Source organism: Cryptomeria japonica, chromosome 9 (assembly GCF_030272615.1).
Source record: "Cryptomeria japonica chromosome 9, Sugi_1.0, whole genome shotgun sequence".
Lineage (NCBI taxonomy): Eukaryota > Viridiplantae > Streptophyta > Pinopsida > Cupressales > Cupressaceae > Cryptomeria > Cryptomeria japonica.
This window is the reverse complement of record NC_081413.1, coordinates 737,238,948-737,266,274: the sequence shown is the minus strand read 5'-3', so window position 1 is coordinate 737,266,274 and position 27,327 is coordinate 737,238,948. Positions and strand designations below refer to the sequence as shown.

The window sequence follows — 27,327 nt, the reverse complement described above, 5'->3', positions numbered from 1 at the left end:
CATTACTATTGATAAATAGAAGATATTTTCCATAGCTCATCTATTGATAATATTGCTATCTTTCTAGTATTTCATGAATAGTGGTTCACAAGAACCCACCCACCGAGAATATTTTACTCGCTTATTTTATTTTATTTAGATATAAAATCAATTAAAAAATAAACACTTAAAATGAAATATATAAATTTATCTAAAATAAATATGCTAATTTTTCTGATCACCTCTGAATTCTGGACTTTTGTTATTGATAAATTATTTGGCTCTCGGTGTTTATCAATATTGGTGTTTTTTTACTTTCATGAGACCCTTTCCTTAGAATACAGTGCTTTAAAATAATTATGGCACCTCTCATAAGACCCTGCCCCGAAACAACATATACATCCAAGAAAAAAAATGCCATACACGAGGAAAGAGCAGAAGAGTTTACAAACATGCTTCGAGTAAAAAGCTAAACGAAACCCCCAAAGAACATGGATGGGCACCCATCTCAACCCCTTTCATTTCCTGCCACTTCCATTACAGTACAGCACAGCACGGCACAGCCCAGCGAATGATTTCCATTCTCGGGCATCAGGTTTGTTGGATACACGCAATTCATATCTAACATGTTATTTCCTGCTATCCACATGAGGTGGACTGTACACTGTGTCACATCGCTCGCTTTTTAAGACAATCTGAAAACATTTCGCTTGTTTTGAGGGTCAATTTTTCAATTGCATTTGTCAACCCAATACACTTGAATTTGATCTTTCAGGTGGGTTTCTCAACACCATGTTCATATTGTTTGCTGAGATATGACTTATTGACGTGTTTTAGGCTAAGATTTTCTATTGTGGGGCTCATCAAAGTGTGTACTTGATCAGAACATTGTTTAGTCAAGGTTTGTCAGATTGTCTTGATTTAAAATTTAATGTGCAAGGTTATGGCCGCAAAATTTCTCTGGAAGTTTGGAGATTGGGCATATTATTTGCTACGATGCGTTTGTTCATACCCATAAGCTCAATCTTTGAATTGTGCACCCTAAAGTGTAATTTTTGAATTTCTACATACCCATTAGCTCTATCGTTGAATTTGTGCGTCCCGAAAGCTCAATCGCTGAATTTAAGCTTAGTGTACTGGAATATGGTTGTAAATATCTGTATGATTGTGTATATTTGATGCGCTATCTATAAGTGATGGATTTTTGCACACCCAGAATTTCACATCTCATAAATCTCTCAGTTTTTTCAAAATTTTCCTGTCTAGGATAACCTTCATTTTTGAGGTTTTTTTTTGGGGTTATTGACAGAAATATCGATATAATTTATGTTATTTGATCGAAAGATTCAATTTTCCCAAAATTCTCTATCTGAGCTGAACTTCATTTTTTGAGATTTTATTATTTCTGTAATTTAACATAAATGTTAACAGAACTTTTCAGTTTTACGAAGTTAAAGTTATTTTTTTTCAAAATTGTTTGTCTGAACTTTGAACTAACCTTCATTTTGGGTCTTTTTCTTTTTTTTGGTTATTTGACAGACATATTGGCAGATATTTGACATTTGAGAGAAAGATTGAGATAAATTATAAGAATGGTGAGTAAAGTGGATTCGCCGAAGGGAATCGCAGCAGAAGGAAAGCATTATTATAACATATGGCAGAACATATTCGAGATTGATACCAAATATGTGCCAATAAAGCCAATTGGTAAGGGTGCATATGGAATTGTTTGCTCTGCTCAAAATAAAGAGACCAACGAGAAGATTGCAATTAAGAAGATTATCAATGTTTTTGAGAACAGAACTGATGCACAGAGGACTCTTAGGGAGATCAGGTTGCTTCGTCAGATCAGGCATGACAATATTATTGCTGTGAAGGATATAATGAAACCTTCAGAGAGGTTTAAATTCAATGATGTTTATCTTGTGTTTGAGCTCATGGATACGGATTTGCATCAGATCATTAGGTCTACTCAACCGCTCACGGATGACCATTGCCAATATTTCATCTACCAGGTTTGAACTGTGATTTTTGGTTGTGTCTCTTAAAATAAGAGTTGTAATACAAGCTTATACTAAAAATTGGATCTGTTGGTGGTTGTTGCTCATTAAGATCCAATTGGCATTGATTAGCTAGTTTATGTCTGCTCTGTTTGTACTTGTTATCCATTCTAATTTTTGCACATATTTTTTAAAAAGTGGCTTCCTTATTTGAATCTAAATTTACTTGTATAAATTTTTATTCTTTTCCTTTTATTATCCCATGGTGCTTGACCTCTCTTTAAGAATACCTTAACTAGCACACACCAATATGAACCCTCATATCATATGTTTTCTGATATGCAATTCTTGAAATTTCTTTGCTCTCATGATGATGGATTCTATGGAAACCTGCAGGTTCTTTCCTTGGGTTTATTTGATGCCATTTTTCAGGCTCTTCAGTCCCTCCATTAGGATCATTACCTAGCAATGTGATTCGCTCCCCTCTCTGATTGTTAGATTTGCCTATTGGTAGAATAGATATGATAAGAAAACAGTCTCCAATATTTCAAGAATTTCCAGTTGGCCTTCGATTCCTATAGAAGGCTTGAATTGATGATGATTTTTATTACTTGGGCCATATGGGCACTCTGCTCCCATGTGTTGGCCGCTACCCATGATGCTCTTCTGGCTCTTCAGTAGCAGTATCACCTGACAAGTTGATCAGCTCAGCTTTTTTGATTTATAGATTCCCCATTTGGCAAAAAATAAATCTTGCAATCCGATCTAATATTTCAATTATGCTGAAGTAGATGCAGCAAGTCAAAATTTAGTAGTATGATATTAACGGGGGACTTTCTCAAATTTTCCGTATTTTGGGTTGGTGATCAGATTGAATCAGTTATTGACCACGAGTTTGATTTCATAATGATATTGTTTCCATTCCATTTTTGGAGGGATTTTTTCTGGACTTTCAGTTTTAGCTCCAGATATTCTTGAACTTTGTCCTTAGTTTTCATTGTTTCCAACTTTTCTTCTCATTCCTTGCTCCTCCCAATTTTAAGATGAATGATCTCAAGGTTGGGGTCGATTCTCCACCTTCTTTAGTGGCTGCTAGATTGTATGAAGCTCTTCTCATATGTATTATAATGCCCTCTTTTGAGATTAAGGGAATGTGGGATCCACTCCTACTCTGTAGCATTGTGTGAGTGGCTGGCAGCATAGAATTAGTAGATAGATAGGCTGTATTTGAGTCTAGGGTAAGTTAACTAATAGAATAAGGTGGTTGAGTTGGAGTGGGCATTCCTTGCTAGAACTGCCAGTTAGCTGGTTCAGATTTAGTTTTCTCAGACATGTTGGTTAAGTGGATTGCCTATGATTGCGCAATGGGAAAAAATGAAAGCATGGAATATAAGAAGTGTTGGAGGGAAAAGAGGACTTCTCTGATGGATTTCGAAAAAAATGATTTTGTTCTCAGGAGTCTGATGGCCGTATACAGCAGTCTGCGGCATTTGGAGATGAAAACCTTAAAGTTTGGCAATCAGACTGTCTTAGGAATATAAACCCTCGAGGAGCAGATTGAGTTTCAGAGCCTCATCAAGGACATCAGAGGTATTGTCAGATTTGCAAGTAGGGTGTGAATAATAATTTGTATCAGACTAGTAAGCTTTAATTTGCATGTGTGTTGTTTGAGGAAAATATAATATATACAATTTTTTTAATTTATTGCTGGAGTAATTTTGGGTTTCTCATTTATGCATTAGTTGAGGTTTATAAGGTGGTATTAGAGCCAAGACCTGGCCAGCTTTAGGGATGTATAAGAAAAAGTTATCATATGCCAATGTGTGATAGAGAAATCAGATATCAACCAAGGGAAAGAAAGAGACAAAAGATGCTACATGAAGATAAAGAGCTTGAATTTTTTTAGCATGATGGGATCCTTGAAGGATGGGCTGCGACAACTCATTGATCTCTTTGCTTGGAGTATGCATATGCCTGTACAAAACCAATGACACTATGCTTTTGGGTAATGGTGCTCAACTTTAATGACAAACCAAGACTTCTTATTGAAATCAGTGACTGGTATTGGACTATTGAGATTCACCTTCTTGTAGAGAAGCTATGCCACAGAAAGAGGATATGTTCAACTAGCAAGAGGATGCTGACTTGGACTTTATCTGTGTTGAATATAGGGCAAAAGAGTGTTGAGGTTTAAGCAGACATCTCCTATATGAATTTTTGTAAATTGAAGTAAAAAACCAAAACCAGAAATGAAAGGAGACCCACCTTGAACTAACCTCACAAAGATATGCAAAGTAGATTGGGGAAGCTCACTGTCTTCTCATTTGATGGGTCCAACAAAATTTTAGCTTGTGTTTGGATTCAGAAGCTAAATACCTACTTATCTTTGAGGAGGTGATTAAATTTGCTAATTACCTACTTCTCATGAGTGGTGGTTGCATCATGCATGGTTTGATTACACAGGGGCACACCTTTGGCGTAGAAATTTGATGATTTCAGCCAAGGATTTTTGGACATATTTGAGTAAAAGGATGAAGAGAGGATTGATTATGAAACTAATGAATTAGAACAGCAGCAGGCAGCAAAGGAATAGATTGCTGAGCATGAGCTTGAGCATTTGTTAGAGGATAATATCAGAATTAGAAGTGTACGTCTGTAGTTCTTTTATGAGCACCATGATATCATCCATTTAGGGTTTGTGGGAAGTTATGAAGATGTTGGATTACTATGCCCATTGAATTTATCTAGAGGAGATTGAAGGTGTAGGACTTCTTGGGGTTCAATATGACTGTACTTGAAGGTTTCACTATCCCATGCATCAAGATAATGAGTATGTATGCTTTGCTAGGGAAGAATCCAAATCTTTTATTCTAAGAAGTCGAAGAAAAGATTGATGGCAATTTGAATAAGTGTTGTTGTCATTTTATGACACCCTTGGTCTATCAGTGAGAACCCATTAGAGATATGTTCCATGGACTAGTTCTGCCTCAGTTGATCAAGCGCCAAGTTAAGGAATCGGGAAAATGCTTAAGTGTTCTTTTTTCATGGGTGGGTCTTCGAGCCTTCTCCCCTTGCATCTTGCCTTGAGTCCTTGGGGTCCACAAGCCCACTCTCCCTCCCTTTTCCCAAAGGTTGTTGGATTTCAGATTTTGGGGAATTGGTCTAACCCTTACTCATTTGGTAAGTGTTTGACTGTTTCCCCGAACCCCAAAATACGAAAACCCTTCCCTTGTCAGATTTCAAGGAACAGGTCTGATCCTTACTCTTTTGGTAAGTGTTAGATCATTTCCCCGAACTCTAAAATACGAAAACCCTTCCTTTGTCAGATTTCGAATTTGGGGAACTGGTCTAACCCTTACTCTTTTGGTAAGCATTAGATCGTTTCTTCGAATCCCGAATATATAAACCCTTCCTTGGTTGGATTTCAGGGAACTGGTGTAACCCTTACTCTTTTTGTAAGCATTAGACTGTTTCCCCAAACCTGTCGGATTTTGGGTTTCGGGGAATTGGTCTAACCCTCACTCTTTTGGTAAGTGTTAGACTGTTTCCCCGAACCTCAAAATACGAAAACCTTTCCCTTGTTGGATTTCGGATTTTTGGGAATTAGTCTAAACCTTACTTGTTTGGTAAGTGTTAGACCATTTTCTCGAACCTCGAAATACAAAAACCCTTCCTTTGTAGGATTTTGGGGAAGTGGTCTAACGCTTACTCTTTTGGTAAGCATTAGATTGGTTCCCCGAACCTTGAAATACAAAAACCCTTCCTTTGTTGGATTTAGGATTTTGGGGAATTGGTCTAACCCTTACTCTTTTGGTAAGCATTAGACTGTTTTCTTGAACCTCAAAGCTCAAAGTCACTCTCTCGCTTCCCTCTTGTTCCTTTGGTCTTTCAAACAACAGGGTTCTCAAGTCCTCGTCCTTAGCAATGTTTTCCTGAAGGCTCGATGTTTGATCTTCGGTGACCAACAACACTTCTAGATGGCATGATCGACACTCAAGGATCTTAGTGCTTCACCAACTATTGCAACTTGTCTACTTTTATTAATGGAGCTACAAGGACGCATTTGTTATATTTTGCAGGTTACCATCAAGTGGAGTCCAAGCCCATGCCTACTTATGGTTGCTTGATGGGTTTCATGTCAGGTTTGTGTGCTCTAACCCTAGATTGTCAGGTAACCCACCTTTTAGAAGTACTTTTCTTTTTGGGATTGCCTTGTAAGGGTATAGTTTGGTTTCTTGCATGCACACTCTTGTCAGATCCGACCACTTCCCATCTTCCCAAACTAACATTCTCTTGTACACACTAGAGTCAGGGTTTCCCCTCTTTGACCGTTGGTTTTTTCTCTGCGACCAGTTTGCTATTAATAGGCTGTTAAGCCTCATTGTAAAAGGTTCTCTCCCTACTAGCTTGAGCTACCTTTTGCTCTTTCACATCTCTTGAGGATTTGTATGAATGAATTGAAATCATCATCCTTGGCTCTCTTTGATTGTGCATGTTGTGTTTGTCTTTTAACCTTCATGTGAGGTGTGTATTTTGTGGCTTTCTCTCACACATATGCTGTGTTAACTTGTTTCTAAGTGTGATTTGTGGAAAATCTTCTTCCCTTTTGGCATTCAACAAACCCTAACCTACATACATGTGTTTGGTGTCATTTATACAATTGAAGTTTGTGCATCTCCATGGTATTTTGATTGATTCCTTGTGTCATTTCAGGGTAGGGAGAGAGATATCTCTTTATCTTGGTGCATCACCTCTTTACTTTCTGCATTGTCTCACCTCTTTTCTCCTACAAGCTGTTAGAGTAGGTTTAGGTGTAGAATTTTTAGTGTTGGGTTGGTTCAACACCTGCAATTGGGTAAGGAAGGGAGCTGGCCTTCTCCGGAGATTCAACCCCATGTGCAAGTTCCCACACTTTGGGGTTGTTTCCATGTTTCACTAGGTTGCTGAGTTGATAGCTTAGCAAGGGTGCAAATTTTTGTGACAATAGGTGTATTGGCTCCTGTCCCCATTTGGGTGTGTTTTTAGACAATTGCATGTGAAATGATAGAAACTACAACCAAGAAGATAAATGAAGCAGTTGTCTAAAGTTAGAGCTTGACATGAAGGGTGTTTGTGATAAGGGCATTCCCAGAAATTCAATAAAAAGGTTTTACTCTCAAAAGGAGGGGCTACTTGGATTAGGTTGCTTACTTTGCAAGATTAGTATTTTGTTCTAACAGCTTATACAAATCAAGGAACAACGAGAATGGTAAGAGGAAATACATAATCTGGAGTTTATCCCAAATAGTTTTGCAAGTACTAGCTTTCTTAGAGACCAATGTTAGCAATAAAGGACTCTATTGGAGTAGTTTCAATTTTGGGCTTTATGGTACTGCCGACGGCACATAGAGACCTATCCTCTAGCTATGGGCCAATGTGGCAGCACCTAACATGTGTTGCTTCTTCTCAACTATGCAACATTGGAAGTGTTGATGGCACATGAACATCCAGATTTTGCTTCAAACATTGCAACCATTATGATGGCTATTGAAACAAGAATGTAAATATGTTCTCTTTATTGCAGTGGATTGCCTGAATTTGTTAATCTTGAGCAATTTTTTTGGCATGGAAATGGATGGGAAGGTGATGTTAGAATAAAAAATTTCTTACATTGTTAATGGTCAACTTAGGTTGTTACATATCATTAATTTCTACAGTGTTTTGTATTTCTATAAATTGTAATCTTTACCAGTTAATATGAACTAAGATATTTTACTAGTGAATCTGATTTTCACATGGTATCAGAGCTAGGGTACAAAACCTGTTTTTCTTTGAAAATTTGCAATTTTTTTGATGACCTAGGGTTTCTACAACTTCACCTAGGGTTTTGACCCTCTATTTCAGGGCAATTTTTTTTTGATCGCAGATTCTTGGTGGGTTTTTTGAAACCTCAACTAGGTCACTATCAAATTTTTCTGGGTTTGCAGATTTTTTTTGCCTAGGGTTTCTGCACATTTGACTAGGGTTTTTACCCTTCAGTTCAAGTCGAAATTTTATTTAGATTGCAGATTCTTGGTGGGTTTTTTGAAACCTCAATTGGGTCACCATTAGATTTTTTTGGGTCCGCAAATTTTTTTCGCCTAGGGTTTTTGCAACATCGCCTAGGGTTTTTGTTGGTGTTGGAAATAAGCCACACCCGAATCGATGATGGACTGGTCCAAGAGGGGCCAATAGCTCAGTGGTAGAGCACTCCAGTAGCGTATGGAAGGTCCTAGGTTCGAGTCCTAGCTGGTCCATGTTTCAACATGGTATCAGAGCTAGGTCCAGGCTAGGAGCCCCAAGCACACGAGAGGTGTGGCTTAAGGGGGGGTGTTGATGTTGGAAATAAGCCACACCTGAATCGATGATGGACTGGTCCAAGAGGGGCCAGTAGCTCAGTGGTAGAGCACTCTAATAGCGTATGGAAGGTCCTAGGTTCGAGTCCTAGCTAGTCCATGTCTCAACAGTTTTGACCCTCTGTTTCAAGGCGAATTTTTTTCCCAGTTGTAGAATCGTTGTGGGTTTTTCGAGAGCTCAACTGGGTTGTCGTCGGATTTTTCTAGGTGCATCGTTTTTTGAGCCCACGGATTTGACCCTTCATTTTCAAAAAAAATATTTTGATTGCAGATTCTTTCTGGGTTTTTTGCAAGGATTTTTGGGTCTTTGTTGGATTTTTCTGGGTTAGTCGAAAATTTTACCTTGAAAACTGTGCTAGGGTTTTGAGATTATCTCCTTCGTTTCAAGTCAGAATTTTTTTTATTTGCAAATCTGTGGGGTTTTCTAGATCTGAACTGGGTTGTCATCAGATTTTTCCAAGTCTTTTGAATTTTTTGCCTCGAAAACCGTGCCAGGGTTTCAGTTTCTGCCTCTGAATCCGACTTGCAGAATTTGTTTCTTAAAACCCTCTATTTTCATCCTCTGGTTTTCGTGCATTCATGCCTTCACCAGTTCGACCTTGGGGTGTGTGATGGCATCGCTGATGAACATTATGCTTGAAAGCAGCCAGAAGTTCAATGGCCGCAACTACAACACCTGGAAGCAGTGTATGTTGATGGTTTTTGAGTATTGATGTCTTGATGCAATTGTTCCAGGCATGTCTCAACGTCCAGACACTGTCGGAAAAGATTAGGACAAATGGGATGAACGCAATCGGGAAGTCATCATGCTCATCAAACTCTCTGTTACCGATGAGCAGCTACCTCAAGTACCGTCCGACAAAACTGTGAAGGAAATATGGGATCATTTGAAGAGTCTTCATGAAACCTTTGACAAGAGTAGAGCGTTCTTTCTTAAGAATATGCTCTTCACGATCATGATGGATGAGAAAACATCTCTTCAGGAGCATCTCACAAAGATCAAGGATATTCACGACCAACTAGAAGCTGTTGGTTGAAAAATGGAGGAAGAAGATATGGTGGTCATTACTCTGAAGAGTCTCCCACGCTCGTATGAGCTTTTCATCGAAACACTCAATATCACTTCCATTGACGTCGATTTGAAGTTTTCCGATCTTTGTAACGAGCTTTTACAACAAGATCGGTGGCGACAACAGTTTGGAAGCAGTACCAGTTCTCCCTCCACCGAGCAAGCATTCTTTGCCAAATCTTCAGCTAAGAACAAAGGGAAGGCTCAATCTTCTTAGCCGAAAGGCTCTGGTTCTTCTTAGGACAGCAAGAAGAACAAGAATGTTCAGTGCAATTATTGTCACAAGTTTGGTCACATGAAGGCCGAGTGTCGAATTCGATTGGCTTCTGAACAAATGAATCAGGGAGGGTCTCGACAGAAATCAAATGTTGTCGAACACTTTGAGCAGAAAGAATTTGCTTTCTATGCTTTTATGGCCAAGAGAACAACAAATCCAGTACACTCTTCAGCTTGGTATATTGATTCAGGAGCTTCGCGGCATTTTACTCATCGTCGGGATTGGTTCACAAAATTTGAACCATTTTCGGATTCAGTAATCTTCGGAGGAGAAGAGTACACAGTTGTTGGTAAGGGCACTATCCAGATTCACTCAGGAGGTAGAAATTTAATATTTCTTGATGCCTACTATGCTCCATGCATGTAACATAATCTCCTCTCCGTCAGTCAAATAAGGAGGCATTCTCTTCAATTAGATGTTGTCTTCAGTTCTTCCATCTGCAACATTGTTGATAGGGAGACCCGTACTAGCATCGTTATGGGACTTGAAGATCATGGTTTGTATAGACTTGCTGATTCCGGTGATTCTCAAGAGCATGCTTTGGTTGCTAGGAGTACATCCATCAGAACACTTTGGCATCAACGTTATGGGCACTTAAACGTGCACTATCTCTCTCAGTTATATTGGGAGGGTTTGGTTACTGGTCTACTAGAGATCCAACCTCAAAATCATGGAGTTTGTGCAGCCTGTCAAGCTGGGAAGCAACATCGAACACCATTCTCGGATGGTGATTCTTGGCGAGCCTCCAAGGTCCTTCAATTGGTTCACGTTGATGTACGTGGGCCTATGAACACTCCATTTGTTACTTGTTGCAGGTACTTCTTGTTATTTGTTGACGATTTCAGTCGTAAAATGTGGGTGTATTTTTTGAAAAATAATTCAGATGTGTTCAGTACATTTCAGGAGTTTAAGGCCTTAGTTGAGAAAGAATCCGGTTCTCAAATTGTCACTCTAAGGTCAAATATTTGTTGGGAGTTTTGTTCCAATGACTTCTCTACGTTTTGTGCTACACATGGCATTAAACGCCAACTCACCACACCATACACCCCTTAGCAAAATGGTGTAGTTGAACATAGAAATCGCACCATTATTGAAATGGCTCGTTCTACGATAGAACATAGAAATTTTCCTAAGAAATACTGGGCTGAAGCAGTTTACATTGTAGTCTATCTGCTAAATCGGTCACCTACACATGTCGTTAAGAAGATGACTCCCGAAGAAGCCTGTTCAGGACGTAAGCCTAAAGTGGGCCATTTGAAAGTCTTCAGTTCTACCACTCATGTATGGATTCCAGACGCTAAGCATGCTAAGTTGGATTCAAAGAGCCAAACTTATTTTTACTGGTTACAGCGACAACCACAAGGCCTACAGGTTGATTGATGTGGAGACAGATCGTCTCATTTTCAGTCGTGATGTTGTGGTTGATGAGACTACTGGTCCATTCATGCCTCCTACTACTCCTAATCCTGCGACTTCGTCTATGCAGACTCTTGATGTTGGTGTTCGTCTTCCTCTTGGTTCCCATAATGGGAGGGCTTCAAAGCATTCTGACTTTGAAGATGAGGAATCTACCTATCCAACACCACCTGATTTTCCACAGGATTCGCATCCAGATGACTTTGTTCTAGAAACTCCAGGGGATGTTGTTCCTCTAATGCCAGATGTTGGTACTTCTACCCTCAGGCCTAAGTGGTGGGCCAAGACTATCGGAGATCTTCATGATGATGAGCTTATTGAGGGCAAATCCGCTCGCAGAAAGAGAAAGCAACAAAATACATTCAACTTTGCACTTATGGCCAACATTCACAGCATCCATGAGCCCCAGACATATTCCGAGGCTAAAGGCATTCCTGAGTGGGAAAAGGCTATGGAGACCGAATACCATAGTCTTCTGAAGAATCACACTTGGGTTCTTTCTGATTTGCCTCTTGGGAAGAAAACTATCAGCTATAAATGGGTTTACAAAGTCAAGTATCATGCAGATGGTACTTTGGATAAGTACGAGGCCAGATTGGTTGCTCGGGGTTTTACACAGCGGGAGGGCATTGACTACAAGGAGACTTTTGCTCCTACTGCCAAGATGAGTACCATTCGTCTTATTCTCGCCATTGCAACTCAGTTTGGATGGAAACTTCACAAAATGGATGTTAAGAGTGTATTCTTCAACGGTGAGTTGCAGAAAGAAGTTTATATGACTCAACCCCCTGGCTTCAAGGTTCCTGGTAAGGAACATCAGGTTTGCAAATTGGTAAAATCCCTCTATGGCTTGAAGCAAGCTTCTTAGGTTTGGTACGTCAAGATTGATCAATATTTGGTTGAACATGGTTTTCAATGCAATCCCTTTGACACTAATCTGTACGTCAAACTTTCCGGTGATGAGATCCTTTTTCTTGTTGTTTATGTGGATGACTTGATCATTACTGGAAATTCAGCACATTTGATTGCCACAATCAAATAGGACTTGTGCCAAGCTTTTGACATGACAGATTTGGGGCTTCTCCATTATTGCTTAGGTGTCGAAGTGTGGCAAAGTGATGACAGTATCTTTATTTCACAGTCCAAGTATGCCCGCAGTTTGCTGGATAAGTTTCGAATGCAGGATTGTAAACCTACTTCCACACCTATGGAGAAAGGGCTGAAATTATCAGCCGAGTCTGATTCACCTGCAGTAGATGATACAAAATTCAGACAGCTAGTAGGCAGCCTCATCTATCTCACTACCACTAGACCTGACATCAGTTTCGCTGTTAGCTACATCTCTCGCTTCATGACAGCTCCAAAAGTTGATCATTGGATTGCATCGAAGCGAGTGTTATGATTTGTGAAAGGCACTTCAGACTATGGCATTCTGTATGCTAGGTGCAACGATCCAAAGCTGATTGTTTATACTGGTTTGGATTGGGTAGGATTGGTGGATGACAGAAAATCCACTTTTGGGTACGTATTTAGTTTGGGTACTAGTGCCGTCACTTGGAGCAGCAAGAAGCAACAAGTTGTGGCTCTTTCCTCGACCGAAGTTGAGTACTCTGGAACAGTCAAGGCCGCATGTGAGGCAGTTTGGCTCCAAAGGATGCTCTTTGACATGAAAATGCCACAGACAGGTCCTTCTTCCTTGTATACTGATAATCAAGGGGTGCTCAAACTGGCCAAAAATCCAATCTTCCATGAACATACCAAGCATGTCGAACTTCATTGTCATTGCATCCGCAAGCTGGTAGAAGATGGATTAGTTCAGTTGCGGTATGTTCCGACAACAGATCAGACTGTAGATATTCTCACCAAGTCTCCGAGTCCGGATAAATTTGTAAAATTCAGGGGGCAACTTGGTGTTTTTGATAGATTGACCATTAAGGGAGGGTGTTAGAATAAAAAAATTCTTATGTTGTTTATGGTCAACTTAGGTTGTTAGATATAATTAATTTCTACAATGTTTTGTATTTCTATAAATTGTAATCTTTACGAGTTAATATGAACTAAGAGATATTTTACCAGTGAATCTGATTTTCAACATGTGTTGCTTCTTCTCAACTATGCAATATTGGAAGTGTTGATGGCACACGAACATCCAGATTTTGCTTCAAACATTGCAACAATTACGATGGCTATTGAAACAAGAATGAAAATATGTTCTATTTATTGCAGTGGATTGCCTGAATTTGGTAATCTTGAGCAATATTTTGGCATGGAAATGGATGGGAAGGTGATAACAAAGATACATATTCCAGCCTTACTTGTTAATTGAAAATTCTCGTTTTCAAAGGCAGAAGGTTGCTCTGAGAAGAGTGAATGCTTATGCTATTAAGAATCCTGCATTTAAATTTAAAGTTGATCCCTAGACAGATAAAATTTTAAGCTCTCCCTTGTGAAGCAATGAGATAAAAGGTGATTTCATTGTTTAAGGTAGTAAGCACCCTTTTTCACTGTGAAACACATCATTGTTCCTAGATTTTCATTAAAATTATGAAATCTAAACCCACATAATCAACTAATGTCATGTCCCCTCCTTGATCATTATATATATCATAAATGAATATAATAATTACCAAAGAATGATTATTTGAAACTTAATTATTTATTAAATATTATTATTTAAATAATATTTATTTAAATAATAATAATAATATTCTTGAAATATTCAAATCAAATAAACTAATATTATATTATAATCACTCGAAAATATTATAAAAGAATATTACATATTACATAAAAATTAATGTACAGCAATTCAAAACAGAAATCAAGGCATATGATTCTATTAAAATCTCTAAACTTATCTTACAACTATGATAGCGCTCTATTATAGAAAAGATATATGATCTATATTTAATTTCCATTAAAGAAATAATTCCTGTAGAATGAATTCAGATTCGAGTAAGTTGCAGAAACACTAAAGACGTGAAGTTTGTTTTTACAGCCCGAAACAAAGACGTGAAACAGTATGTGCACGTGATCATCACCAGTCACAGTTTTGTTTAAACCAAATTACGAAGGCTTGAATATATTGTCTTAATGGTATATCAGGGGGATAAGAAAGTGTTATTGAATTACTTATTAAAATCGTGAAGAGAAAAGGCTTTACTAGCATCGGTAGTAATGATATTGTGATCGTGAAGTAAAAAGGCTTTATTATCGATACTAATGATATTAATGAAAACTGTTAGTAAACTTGACTTAACCAACTGTTTTGAATCGGTTTAAATAGAAGATGTGATTATTATCACAACCTTTGGGTTAGAAAAGGATGAAACTCTTTCTTGAATGGGTACGTAAAGGATATACAAGGGAAATGAAATCAGTTAGAAAGGGGCATGGGCACATAGAAGAGGAGAATCGGAACTATTAGGCAAGCCATAGGCAGCAAACATTCTTGTTCTTGGTGGTATGCATGAGGATGGCTTAATACGTATGCTTGATATATGAAGCCTGATAATGTTTATGCAGAATTTAATAGTAATATCAATATAAACTGCAATAAGTATGACAGTCATATTTAATATATAGTGGCAGACCAGATCTGACGCATGTCAGATCTGTCTGCTTTTTCAGCCACCATTATACTAACATTTTATGTTTTTAGGCAGTAGTGGTATTAGTGATTTATACAAAAGGTAACTAGCAAATGTATTAATAATTGGTAAATTAATAAATTGGTAACTAATAAATATATATATGATTTATAATATAATATAATGTATTTATTGGTATATATGTTAAAATCAGAATAAGGAATAATATAAGGGTTATATTGACCAAAAAAAAATAATATAAGGGTTATAAATATAAGTATTGATATAATAATAGATATTATTAATATAATAATTATAATTAATATAATATCTTTAGAAACTGCTCTGCAGTAATGCATAATAACTCATACAACTAGTAATTAATAATTAAATAAATGATTTATAAATGAATCACAATAAGTTTAATTATCTAGTATGGTAAATTGGCAAGTACTTGATAGACTAAAAGAAAGATAGAATATCACAGATTTGATTCACGTTAAGATAGACTTGACTCTTAATCAAGTTAGTTTAAGTCATGAGTACTTTGAAATAGATTAATTATGGTTAAAATAGAGCAAACCCTAGTAGGGGACATTACAACTAAAACTTCCTACAGAATATAGTCATGTGCCTGTTAAAAGTCATGTGATAAAAAAGAATATCAATCCAAGAAATAGAATCTTTGCTAGCATATTTAGCCCCAATAAATGGTAAATTTTTTTAAACAACCTTAGCAAATGGACATAAAAATACACGAATAGTACTCATCATTTGGACAAAAGGAACAAAGACCAACACAAAGGCTACAAATGCTATTGGTGGAACCAATAACAAGCTTTTGATGCAGTAGCATCCATCTAGAGCAAGCCTTTTTGTGCTCAATACGAGAACACCAAACAATGTTGAACCTATCAACCCATGTTCTAACAGGGTCAGCTAATATTCATTTAGATTTATGTTTAAAAATTGATTGTCTTTCTTCGAGACTCAGGAACTTTAAGGCCAGCTTAATATCACCTCAAGGGATGAGTTTACCATTATGAGTTTAGTAAAGGTCTTTTGACTCTTGTGAACTAACCCGTTGCAGAACACCATAATCTAACAGCCAAGGTTTTGTTTTTATTAGCAAGGTTCCACCAATTTGGCCTAAATGCTTGGCAATAGGTTTATGACTAGGAGAATACATCATGCCTTAGTACAGTATGCATTACAGATTCCCTTTGTCTCTGAATGTATTCAATTAAAATGGATCTTGCTGGCTGGTTCTGACAGCAAAAGAGCCAAATATAAGTTCAACAAGATGACTACCTTACCTGCCATGTTTACCCTTGGGGACCCATGGATAATGTTATGTTTAATCGACACCTTCTGAGGTTCACAACCCTTAACAACTCTGAAAATCGACTTAACTGCAAAAGAACTGCTTTGTGTTCTAAGATCTTTCATGCCCAGTCCACCAATTGTTTTAGTGATCAGACACAAGAAGTCTCTTTTCATTTTATGCAACTTATCTACATGATTATTAAAGAACATTCAACAAGAAGCATAATAAATACTATAAGAAGACAATTTTAATGACAAACTTGAAAACTCCTGGCCAAAGAAAGGGGGTGCCCTAGCCACTTGGTAATTTTGTATTTATCTTATCAGAAACTCATTGCCACATTTCTTTAATTGAGGAGTTCAAAGCAAATGGAATTCTAAGATGTTTAGCAATTTTATCAGATCCTCCCAAGACCAACCCAAATTGCTTAACCAATCAAGAGGAGAAGAAGACCAACCTGACATTAAAAATTTATCTATTGCAAGATTAGAATCAGAAGTAGAGGAATAAATGCCAAGTCTATCAGAGAGCTGCTAAAATTGTTTTATTCAAGCATAGGAAAAGATAAGTGTTGTAAAAGTTTGAACTTCATCCAATATAGAATGATTAGGAAGGGAGATGCTCCTCACTGAAGGACCTAAAAAAGAATCTCTCAATAAATAATTCAAGGATTCAACATCAATCATAAAAAGGGAAGGGCCCAAAGGAAACTTTGTCTACTAGATCTTTGCCAAAAAATAGGGTTCAATTAACTCTCCATTTATATCAACTTGTGTTGAAGCATCTCCAGATGGCACTTCCACCATCCTACAAAAAGAATACCCAATGCCCAACACTAAGCATTAGAACAATAAAATGCTATTCTTGTTATAAGATTTCTCAAAGTCGATCAAGGCCCTGCAAACATTTGGATTAATTGATTTAGCTCAGGAAATATCTTCACAATTGGTGAGAAGTTTATCCAGATTGAACTTACCTTGTACCAAACTGGTCTAAAGTAGTAGTTGTGATCTTAGGAAGAGCTTGATTTGCCAGGATATTATAAGGGAGATTGAGAAGGGTTTGAAGTTTTTAGTTTTTAACTTGAGTCTGTTGATGTGGCTTTCGGCATGCCACTGGTGAGAGTGGAGTTCTTAGCACGCTCTGCTTGTAGAGGATTATTTAATCTTCCCAAGGATCAAAACCTTTTGATAAGTAGCCATTAGTTGGAAATTTCAGCATGCAAACCCTTTGTGTTTACAAGGGGCTATGATATCCTGGCGTCCAATTAGTGCACTTAAATGGTTTGCGTTTCTTTGAAGATTTATTGAACTTAAGGAACAAGAATCCAAAATGATTTTGAAGGGAAACCAATTAAAAAATCCTTAACATAATCTAAAAAGATATCAAAAGCTATAGAGTTAGGGAGAAAAATATCTTGTGTCTCAGAATTACACAGAAATATCATGTCATACACTTATTTGTTGATTGAAATGAAATCGAAAATGCATTCACTAGGAAACTTCATTGACATACAAGTTCAGTGCAAAATGACTTAAGATTTCAAATTGATAGAAAGGAGTAATCCAGTTCATTAAACAACCATGGATGTGTATACAATTTAATTATTCCAGATTAACTTCCTTTTCTCAATCCTACATTGACATGCAAGTTCATTGCAAAAATGACTTTAGATTTCACTCTAAAACAAAGGAGTAATCCAGTTCATTAAACAGCCTTGTATATGCATACATTTTAATTATCGCAGATTAACTTCCATTCTTCAATTAGAAATCACACCAACAGAACAATTTTAATCAAAGTAACAATACTTTGTCAATGAATATCATATGTATTAATGACATATAAATTCACTAATTCAGATACAAAACAAGTGATGAAATATTGGATTGAACTCATAAGATTCTTGTAATGTGTAGTCTCCTTGTTGAATCTTTGGTAAAACATAAAGCATAATAAAATGGTTTATTAATTTTTTGGCCCTAATCTTTAGAGTCTTAGACCAATGGTGCTTGAAATGAAGAAATGTTAAAATGAAAATCATAAAAACTGACTAAAGTATGTTCTTTATATAGCCAAGATACTGCAGTAGAAAATCAGGATTAAATCTGATCATCAGCCAGTTTTGTTTTCTTCAATATGCATGCCCATTCCTGTTTTAATTAACTGACACTCAACCTTATGCTAGGCCTTCTGGTGATGTCCTGATATTCTGAAGTGATTCTCATGCATCCTGGATTAGCTCTGTTATCCATGGAGAAATCCAGTTATGGATAGCTCTATTCCTTATGCAATTGCTTGCATCCATTGGTTTTTATTATGCCCAATGCATCATGCTCACAGCATCATAGAAATTCTCCAACTAGTTTGTTTATCTCCATGCAATTCCCATTTGAATTTACCATGCTTCCAGTCACTGTTCATTAGTCTTGCTTTGCAAGAAGAAATAACCTGGATTAGAATTTAAAAATTATAAAAAGACATTGAATTACCTAGATTGATCTTCTATTTTGTTTTTGTCTCTGTGTTATGTACCAAGGGATATGATATGATATTGTATATAACTGGATGGAGATGCTGACATTTGGCTCACATCCCTTAAGTTAATATTAGGTCATGTGGACAACATGTGTAATTAATTAAATTAGGTGATGAGTAGGCCTTCTTAAGATTACCTCTCCATTATGGTATTAAGAGGAGGTCTATATAAGGGAGGCAATTACCATTGAAAGGATATGTGAAAAGAATGTTACATATTTGGGATCTCTTCAAGATACAGCTTGGAGTGGCTCCTTCCATAAGGAGTATTCTGTGGTGTTATCCTACCTCAAGGTTTTATTTTATCTTGACATATTGGATATTAGGGCACCTTGGCCCCTTTTCAAATGTCCACAAGGTCCTAGGATGTACCTTATTTAAACCTAGACCTGAACTTAAAATAAACTGGATTTCAATTATAAGGCCTGTCTGTGTTTCAAGGCTCCTTAGGCATATAAGTGGCACCAAAATGGTGCAAATGAAATCAGGGTTTGAAATTCCTTTTGTTGCAACATATAGCTTTTTGCATTGGATTTGTTTTTTATATTCCTTAGGTTTCAATTTATTCCAGATGTGAACTTGGTTATGGATCTGGCTGTATAAAACTCTAAGTGTCTGGTCCTCTTTTGGAGCTGAAAATTTGGAATGCAGGGGATTTTCTCCTTTGAAAAGAACCCAGATCCAAACTCATCAATTTAAATGCATCTCCCTTGAAATTTGTCCTTGCATCATTTGCCTCTCCTTTTGAAATTTGATGGTTTGCATCTAAAAATCATCCAAGTCTGATACGTGTCTGCATTTCAAATTAATCTTGTTTCACCTTAATCTTGCAGCACTTTCATCTTGGATTTTGCAATATTTGATAATTGCTGGGTGCAACATTAACCTTTCCTTCTATTCCACCTGTCCAGGCATCATTCTCTCACCTCATCTAGATTTCAAAATGCTTAAATTTGGATGTGATTTTTCCAGATCCATTTCCATTTTAGTGGCAACCAACTTGAGTTCCGAAGAAAATTTGGATGTAAATCCTTTGTTAAAATTTGGATATGTAAATATTTCATTTCAAAATTTCTTTTGTACTTTCCAAGTTTTAAACAAATAACTCCAGGTAACCTGTGGCAAAATCTTGGATTATTTGTAAATCCTGGTGTATAAATATTTCGTATCCAGTTTGGCCATAGGCCCCAAATGTAACAATTCAATAGTTTTTTGCTCCAAAGAAGAATCAGATGTGAACTTGAAATGATGCAACCAAGGGCAAAAATAAAACCTTTGGGTTACAAAAGGAATTCAGATGAGAATGTACCGATATTTGTTGAATTTGAATCTTATTCTTTTTGTTATACTTCCTGGATGTTGCACCAACGAACTGGGGTGAACCATGTGGCATGATCTTGTATTAGCTTGTCTCTTATTAGTTGTCATGTGTTGTAATAAAACAAAAGATTAGAACTAGAGATAAATCAGATACTGTAGGACATACACAGTTATTCACAGATCTCCTGGTAACACTGTCATTGGCATTTCAGCAGAAATAAAATCAAACTAGATTATGACCAATAGCAACAAGGAAACAAGGCAGAACAAAGGTAGTCATGAAATTTTCAAGAGGCCATGAATTTTCTTACAAAACTTGGACGTGTTGTGGGAACAAGTCACAACAATCCTGTCCAAATTAACATGAGGGATTATGAAATGATCCCTATTGAGATAATTTCTATTAAACCTAGAGTACGTTCTTTTGCTTCCTCTCTTGATTATTCTCGAGTGTGCCAAATGGATTTACTCACTTCTTTACCTTTCCACAATGGGTTGAACACATTGAACAACTCAAGCATGAACCCGCTATATTTGCCATCCATGTGCTCCACAATGTTGAGATCCCATCCCACAATCCATGGAACACTAGAAAAGAAGAGCCAATCCAATTCCATAGATCAGATCTGTCTTTCAATGGTTCAATCTGGGAGTCTTGTCCTTTCCAGGGTCTTTTTTTAGAGAGAGTTTCATCAAAACTATTATCTTAAAATAGGTGAACTCTAGTGGTTCAAAAAATGGAACTATAGCTGGACATTTATCTTCTTCAGACTTTGCATGTTGGATTTTGCCCAATAAGATGACTGTAACTATAGTTGAGATAGGGCCTTGTTGGTGAAGTAAATGCATTTCATGGCCATCTGTCCCCTTTGGAATTTGGTATCATCTTTTTGATGAGGGAAGTTCGAGAGTAAATCTTGGGAATTGGTGTTGAACATAAGCCAAATTGAGTTCCTAGATGCGAACATTAGCAAAGCCACCCAATAACGTGTAGAGTATCCGTTGTCAACAATTCTTTTAGTACAATCCTTTTTCAAAAGCTGAACAAACCCCCGACCTTTATGATGGGAAGTAGAAGTTTCCATAGCACCAGGCTAAATGAATTTAAGAACATAGTCCAAGGTCAAACCATCTCTTGCATAAAGACAAATTCTAGTCTTTCTTTCTCATTGGTCATGTGTAAAGATTCTATTAATATTATAGTTTCCTAAGTTATTAATGCTCAATAATGTAATATATTGTAATTTTAGTTTCTTATTAGAAACTTTCTATTTTGTATTTCTTTGTAATTCTTTATAATGATCTTCATGATCATTCGTAAATACAACAATCATTTTTTACCAAATTACTTTCATAATATGGTATGAGAGGCTTAGGAAATTTGTTTTTCTAAAAATTTCGATTTTTGGAATTTTTAAAGATTTTTGGAAAACATTTGCTGGGCTGTTTTTTGCAGGGTCATGAAAAATTTCGTTTTTTTATGCTAGTTCATTCTCAGTGGATCTTTTTACTGGGCGATTTTCTCTAACGTGCCTTCATTTCGCGTGATCTTTCTCTGTTTGCACAACTTGTGGATTTTTTTGTGGAGTTTTTTTGCTGCTGCGTCGTGACGGATTTCGCGATGTTTTTTACCTATGGCGGCTTTGCATTTCGCGATTTTCATCCAAAATTGTGACGGCTAGGGTTTATTTGGCAACGCGAATCTGTTTTTTTTCCCATCTGCAATTTTTGGACGGAAATCTGCATTTTCGACTAGGGTTTTTTCCCTTCAGATCAAGTCGATTTTTTTTTCCAATTGTAGATTCTTGGTGGGTTTTTCGAGAGCTCAACTGGGTTGTTTTGAGAATTTTGTGGGTGCATCATTTTACGTGCCTCAAATTTCATGCCAACAAAGTTCAATTGTGATTTTAGATTCTTTTTGGGTTTTTCACAAGGATTTCTGGGTTGTGTTCGGATTTTTTTGGGTCAGTCGATTTTTTTCTTGAAATCCCTGCCAGCTGTACTTCATAATTTTTTTGAAGTCTGTACCTATATTTGCCTCTGTCTTTTGCATTGGGATTTGTGCTTTGTATTTTGTGCTATTGCCTCCTTTGATTTTTGTTTTTTGTGCATTGGGAAACGTGCAAGATGGCATCATTGACCAACTTGATGTTGAAAGGCAGTCAATGATTTAATGGCAAAAATTATAACACCTAGAAGCAACGCATGCTGACAATCTTCGAATATCGCCGCCTAGATGATCTTGTCTTGGGAAAAGAATCTCGTCCTTCTGTAGCCGGAGTCGATCAAGACAAATTTTATGACAGCAATAGGGAAGCTGTCATGCTTCTCAAGCTTTCTGTCACAGATGACCAACTACCTCAGATTCCTTCTGGTCAATCAGCCTCAGAAATTTGGAAGCATTTGAAGGAGTTGCATGAGACATCTGACAAAAGCCGAGCGTTCTTCTTGAAGAACCAGTTGTTCTCCATCATGATGGATGAACGCATGTCCTTACAAGAGCATCTCACGAAGATTAAGGACATTTGAGATCAGCTCGAAGCTATTGGTCGGAAAATGGAGGAAGAGGATGGTAGTCATAACCCTCAAAAGTCTACCAAAATCCTATGAGCACTTCATAGAGACTCTCAACATTACGTCTACGAATGTTGATCTGAAATTTCCAGAGTTATGCACCAAACTTCTGCAACAGGATCGTTGGAAACAACAGTTTGGTAGCGGTGCCACTTCATCCTCCTTTGAGCAAGCATTTGCAGCCAAATCCTTTTACAAGGATAAAGGCAAATTTCAATCATCTTAGTTCTCTCAGTCGAAGGGCTCTAGTTAGTCACAGGAAGGCTCGAAAAAGAAAAAGGTTCAATGCAATTATTGTCACAAATATGGCCATCTGATTAAGGATTGTCGCACTCGGATCGCTTCCAAACAACGGAAGCAGGGATGGTCTCAGCCTAAAGCCAATTTCGCTGAGCACACAGAGCAGAAAGAGTTAGCCTTTCACGCCTTCATAGCTAAAAGACCTGTAGACCATGTGAAATCTTTTGTTTGGTATATTGATTCTAGTGCTTCTCAGCATTTCACTCACAGGCGTGATTGGTTTACAAAATTCAGTCCCTATACTGATTCAGTTATTTTTGGAGGAGGTGAGGAGTACACCGTTGTTGGCAAGGGCAACGTTCAGATACAATCTAGTGGGAGAAATCTCATATTCCTCAATGTGTACTACGTTCCCGGCATGGAACTGAACCTTCTCTCTGTGAGTCAGATTATGCGGCATTCTGCTCAGCTTGATGTCATCTTCAGTGCACATAAGTGTTCTATTGTTAATTGTGCGACACGCACTTCAGTTGCTATTGGTATTGAGGATCATGGTCTTTATAGACTTGTGGATACAGGTGATTCTCTTGAGCATGCCTTCGCAGCAAAATCCTCCACTATCTCCCGTCTATGGCATCAACAATATGGTCACCTGAACATTCATTATCTTGCTTAGCTTGTTCAGGAAGATTTAGTACATGGCTTACCTGAAATTCAAACTCAAAATCAGCGAGTTTGTGACGCTTGTCAGGTTGGGAAGCAACACAAGAGACTGTTCAAGGATGGTGACTCATGGTGAGCATTTAAGGTACTGTAGTTGGTCCACGCTGATGTATGTGGTCCAATGAATACTACTTCTGTTACTGGGTGCAGGTATTTCTTACTTTTTGTTGATAATTATAGTCGTAAGATGTGGGTGTACTTTCTTAGACAGAAATCAAATGTGTTTCATGTATTTCAGAAATTTAAGGCCTTGGTAGAAAAAGAGTCTGGTTGTTCTATTATTACTCTTAGGTTTGATAATGGGGGGGGGAGTTTTGTTCTACTGCTTTCTCCACTTTCTGTGATACACATGGCATAAAACGTCAGTTAACCACACCATACACCCCTCAGCAGAACGGCTCGGCGTTGTAGAACGTCGTAACCGCACTGTTACAAAATTGGCTAGGTCTATGTTGGAACACAAAAACGTTCCTAAGAAGTATTGGGCAGAAGCAATGTTTATTGCAGTCTATCTCCTTAATAGATCTCCCACTCATGCTGTTAAAGGGAAGACTCCTGAGGAAGCCTGGACTGGTCGCAAACCCAGGATCAGCCATTTGAAAGTTTTTGGCTCTCTTGCATATGTTTGGATTCCAGATGCCAAGCGCTCTAAGTTGGATTCCAAGAGTCAGAAGCTCATGTTTACAGGATACAGTGACAACCATAAGGCCTACTGGCTGATTTATGTAGACACTGATCGTCTCATCTTTAGTCGCGATGTTGTTTTTGATGAAGATCGAGGACCATTTCAGTTTTCCTCCTTTGAGCAGAATTTTGAGGATCCGCCTTTGAAGGCTTTTGATTTAGGTGTTCGTCTTCCATTTGGTTCCCCTGATGGGAGGGATGATGCAGATTCTGTATTTGATGATGCACTACCTGAATTTCCTCTGGATGATGCTAATCTTCCACCTGTTCCAGATCCTCTTCCACTTCCAGTTCTAGTTATTCCTCCTCCATCTGATGTTGGCACATCTACTCTCTAGCCTAAGTGGTGGGCTAAGACCATCATTGATCTTCGTCCTGATGAGCTCATTGAGGGTAGATCTTCCAGAAATAAGGGCAAGCAACAAAATACAGTTAACTTTGCTCTCATGGCCAACATTCATAGCATTTATGAGCCTCAGACTTATACCAAAGCAAAAGGGATTCCAGAGTGGGAACAGGCAATGGACGCAGAATACCAGAGCCTTTTGAAGAACAACACCTGGGTTCTCTCTGATCTTCCTTGAGGGAAGAAACCCATTAGCTGCAAATGGGTCTATAAGGTCAAGTATCATGCAGATGGTACCTTGGATAAGTACAAGGCCAGATTAGTTGCTCGAGGATTCACATAGCGAGAGGGCATTGATTATGAGGAGACATTTGCTCCTACTGCTAAGATGAGTACCATTCGTCTTCTTCTCGCTATTGCAGCTTAGTTTGGATGGAAAAGTCCATTAGATGGATGTTAAGAGTGCCTTCCTCAATGGTCAGTTGCAAGAAGAAGTCTACATGACGTAGCCTCCTGGTTTCAAGGCTGCCGGCAAAGAACATCAAGTATGTAGACTTGTTAAAGCACTTTATGGGCTTAAACAGGCTCCTCAAGCGTGGTACATTAAGATTGATCAGTACTTGGTTGCTCATGGTTTTCAGCGTTGCCCTTCTGACAATAATCTGTATATCAAACACTTTGGTGATGATATTCTCTTTCTTGTTGTCTATGTGGATGACTTGATCATTACTAGCAGTTCAACACATTTGATTGCATAAATCAAACAGGATCTGTGCAAGGATTTTGATATGACAGATTTGGGGCTTCTCCATTATTGTTTAGGTGTTGAGGTTTGGCAGACTGATAGTAGCATTTTTATTTCTCAGTCTAAGTATGCCATGAACTTGCTTGACAGGTTTCGAATGCAGGATTGCAAACCTGCTTCCACACCTATGGAGACTAGCTTGAAGTTGTCAGCCAAGTCGGATTCTCCTCCTATAGATGAAACACAATTTAGGCAACTAATGGGCAGTCTCATCTATCTTACTGCTACTAGACCTGATATCAGTTTTGCAGTGAGCTACATTTCACGCTTCATGACAACCCCCAAGGCTGATCATTGGGTAGCAGCTAAGCTTGTGCTGCGTTATGTGAAAGGCACCTCTGATTATGGACTTCTTTACACTCAGAGTCATGATCCTAGCCTCAGTGGGTTCACAGATTCAGATTGGGCAGGCTCAGTTGATGACAGGAAATCACCCTCTGGATATGTGTTCAATTTGGGATCCGATGCAGTTACTTGGACTAGTAAGAAGCAGCAGGCAGTGGCTTTGTCCTCGACAGAAGTAGAATATCGAGGAGCAGTTAAGGCAGCTTGTGAGGCAGTTTGGCTTCACCGGATGCTTGTGGATATGCAAATATCTCAAGTAGGCCCGACTCCCTTGTTCTTTGACAATCAGGGAGTTCTCAAACTTGCCAAGAATCCAGTCTTCCATGAAAGAACAAAACATGTAGAGCTTCATTGTCATTACATTCAACAGTTGGTTGAAGACGGATCCATTCAGTTGCTGTATGTTCCTACAACGGAGCAGCAAGCCGACATTCTCACCAAGCCCCTCAGTACAGATAAGTTTGTAAAATTCACGGGGTCTATTGGTGTAGTTGATAGATTGAGCATTAAGGGAGGGTATTAATATTATAGTTTCCTAAGCTATTAATGCTCAATAATGTAATATATTGTAATTTTTGTTTCTTATTGGAAACTTTCTATTATGTATTTCTTTGTAATTCTTTATAATGATCTTCATGATCATTCGTAAATACAACAATCATTTTTTACCAAACTACTTTCATAATGGATTCAGATTGCACATGGGGATTTTGGTCTTGTGTTCATTCTTTGATTATGTGTATTGATTTGTGGTCGTGTTTTAGTAATTTGTGGCGGCTTTTTTTTTTAACTACTTGGTTGCTAGTTCATGGTTCTAGAGACCATGTGTATGGTGACATTTCTATGGATTGCATCATTTTTTGGAGGATGCATCCTCTCATCTAGTGTTCCTCCTTGTGAACAACTCTGTGAATTCTTGGTTTCATTTCTAGTCGGAGGCACATTTTCTAGCCAAGGGCATTGTTGATGTGTTTTTGTGACACTATGCAACACAAAATAAAATATTGTATTCTATCCTCACTTGAACAAAGGTCTCTCAGATGCTAAACTATGTGATCAAACGAGATGACTCCAAGGTTTCGATATTCAGGTCTTGACTTTATATTGTGGATAGACTCAGTGATATATGATGTGATATTGCTAGGATCACAAGGGGACTTACCTTTATACTTGAACTTGCTAGAACTTTAGATATTGTTAACTTAGCCTTGAAAAATAAAAGGCAAAAGGGAAAGGTTTTAGAAAGACTATGCTACTCCTAAGATCAATGATGATGATAGATGTTACTTGGATAGACAAATTTGAGTCAATTTCCTCAAATCAAGTCTTGCTCTGGCATGACGACAACAATTACACAAGACTAATGCAATCTTCTAAGGAAAATGGAAGATTTTCACATTGCAAATACATCACCCAAATACCCAATGCTGACGCAATTTGAACAAGTATCCACAATCAAACTTAGCATGATAATGAGGTTCAGGCTAACTTTACACTGTGACTTACAATCAACAAACCAAAAAAAGAATGAACCAAGGAATTTATCATAATATCTTCATAATCATCCATAATAATCAATGAACTCTATCTAACTTTGAGAAGTAACAAGAGACCATGCAACATGAAGAAACAGCACAAAGATCCACCATAACTTCAATGAAATCAAGTATTTATTTCCACAATATCTGGTTTCCTCCTCCTACTCTATTGCTACTTACTT

At 37.7% G+C, this 27,327-nt stretch overlaps 1 protein-coding gene across 4 annotated transcripts in view; it reads left to right on the top strand.

The window, feature by feature from the left end:
• The first annotated feature begins 318 nt into the window (after window positions 1–318).
• The window catches only part of LOC131038657 (mitogen-activated protein kinase homolog NTF3), a 54,487-nt gene continuing 27,478 nt past the window's right edge, over window positions 319–27,327 (top strand). The window contains exons 1-3 of one of the 4 annotated variants that reach the window (XM_057971156.2): window positions 319–574; window positions 755–880; window positions 1,519–1,994. In XM_057971156.2, the coding sequence (XP_057827139.1) occupies window positions 1,572–1,994 (423 nt within the window). In that variant the 5' untranslated portion in view covers window positions 319–574; window positions 755–880; window positions 1,519–1,571. Of the gene's footprint in view, window positions 881–911; window positions 1,028–1,518; window positions 1,995–27,327 lie in introns of those variants that run through there. The other 3 variants (XM_057971155.2, XM_057971154.2, XM_057971157.2) reach the window with 3 other exon arrangements.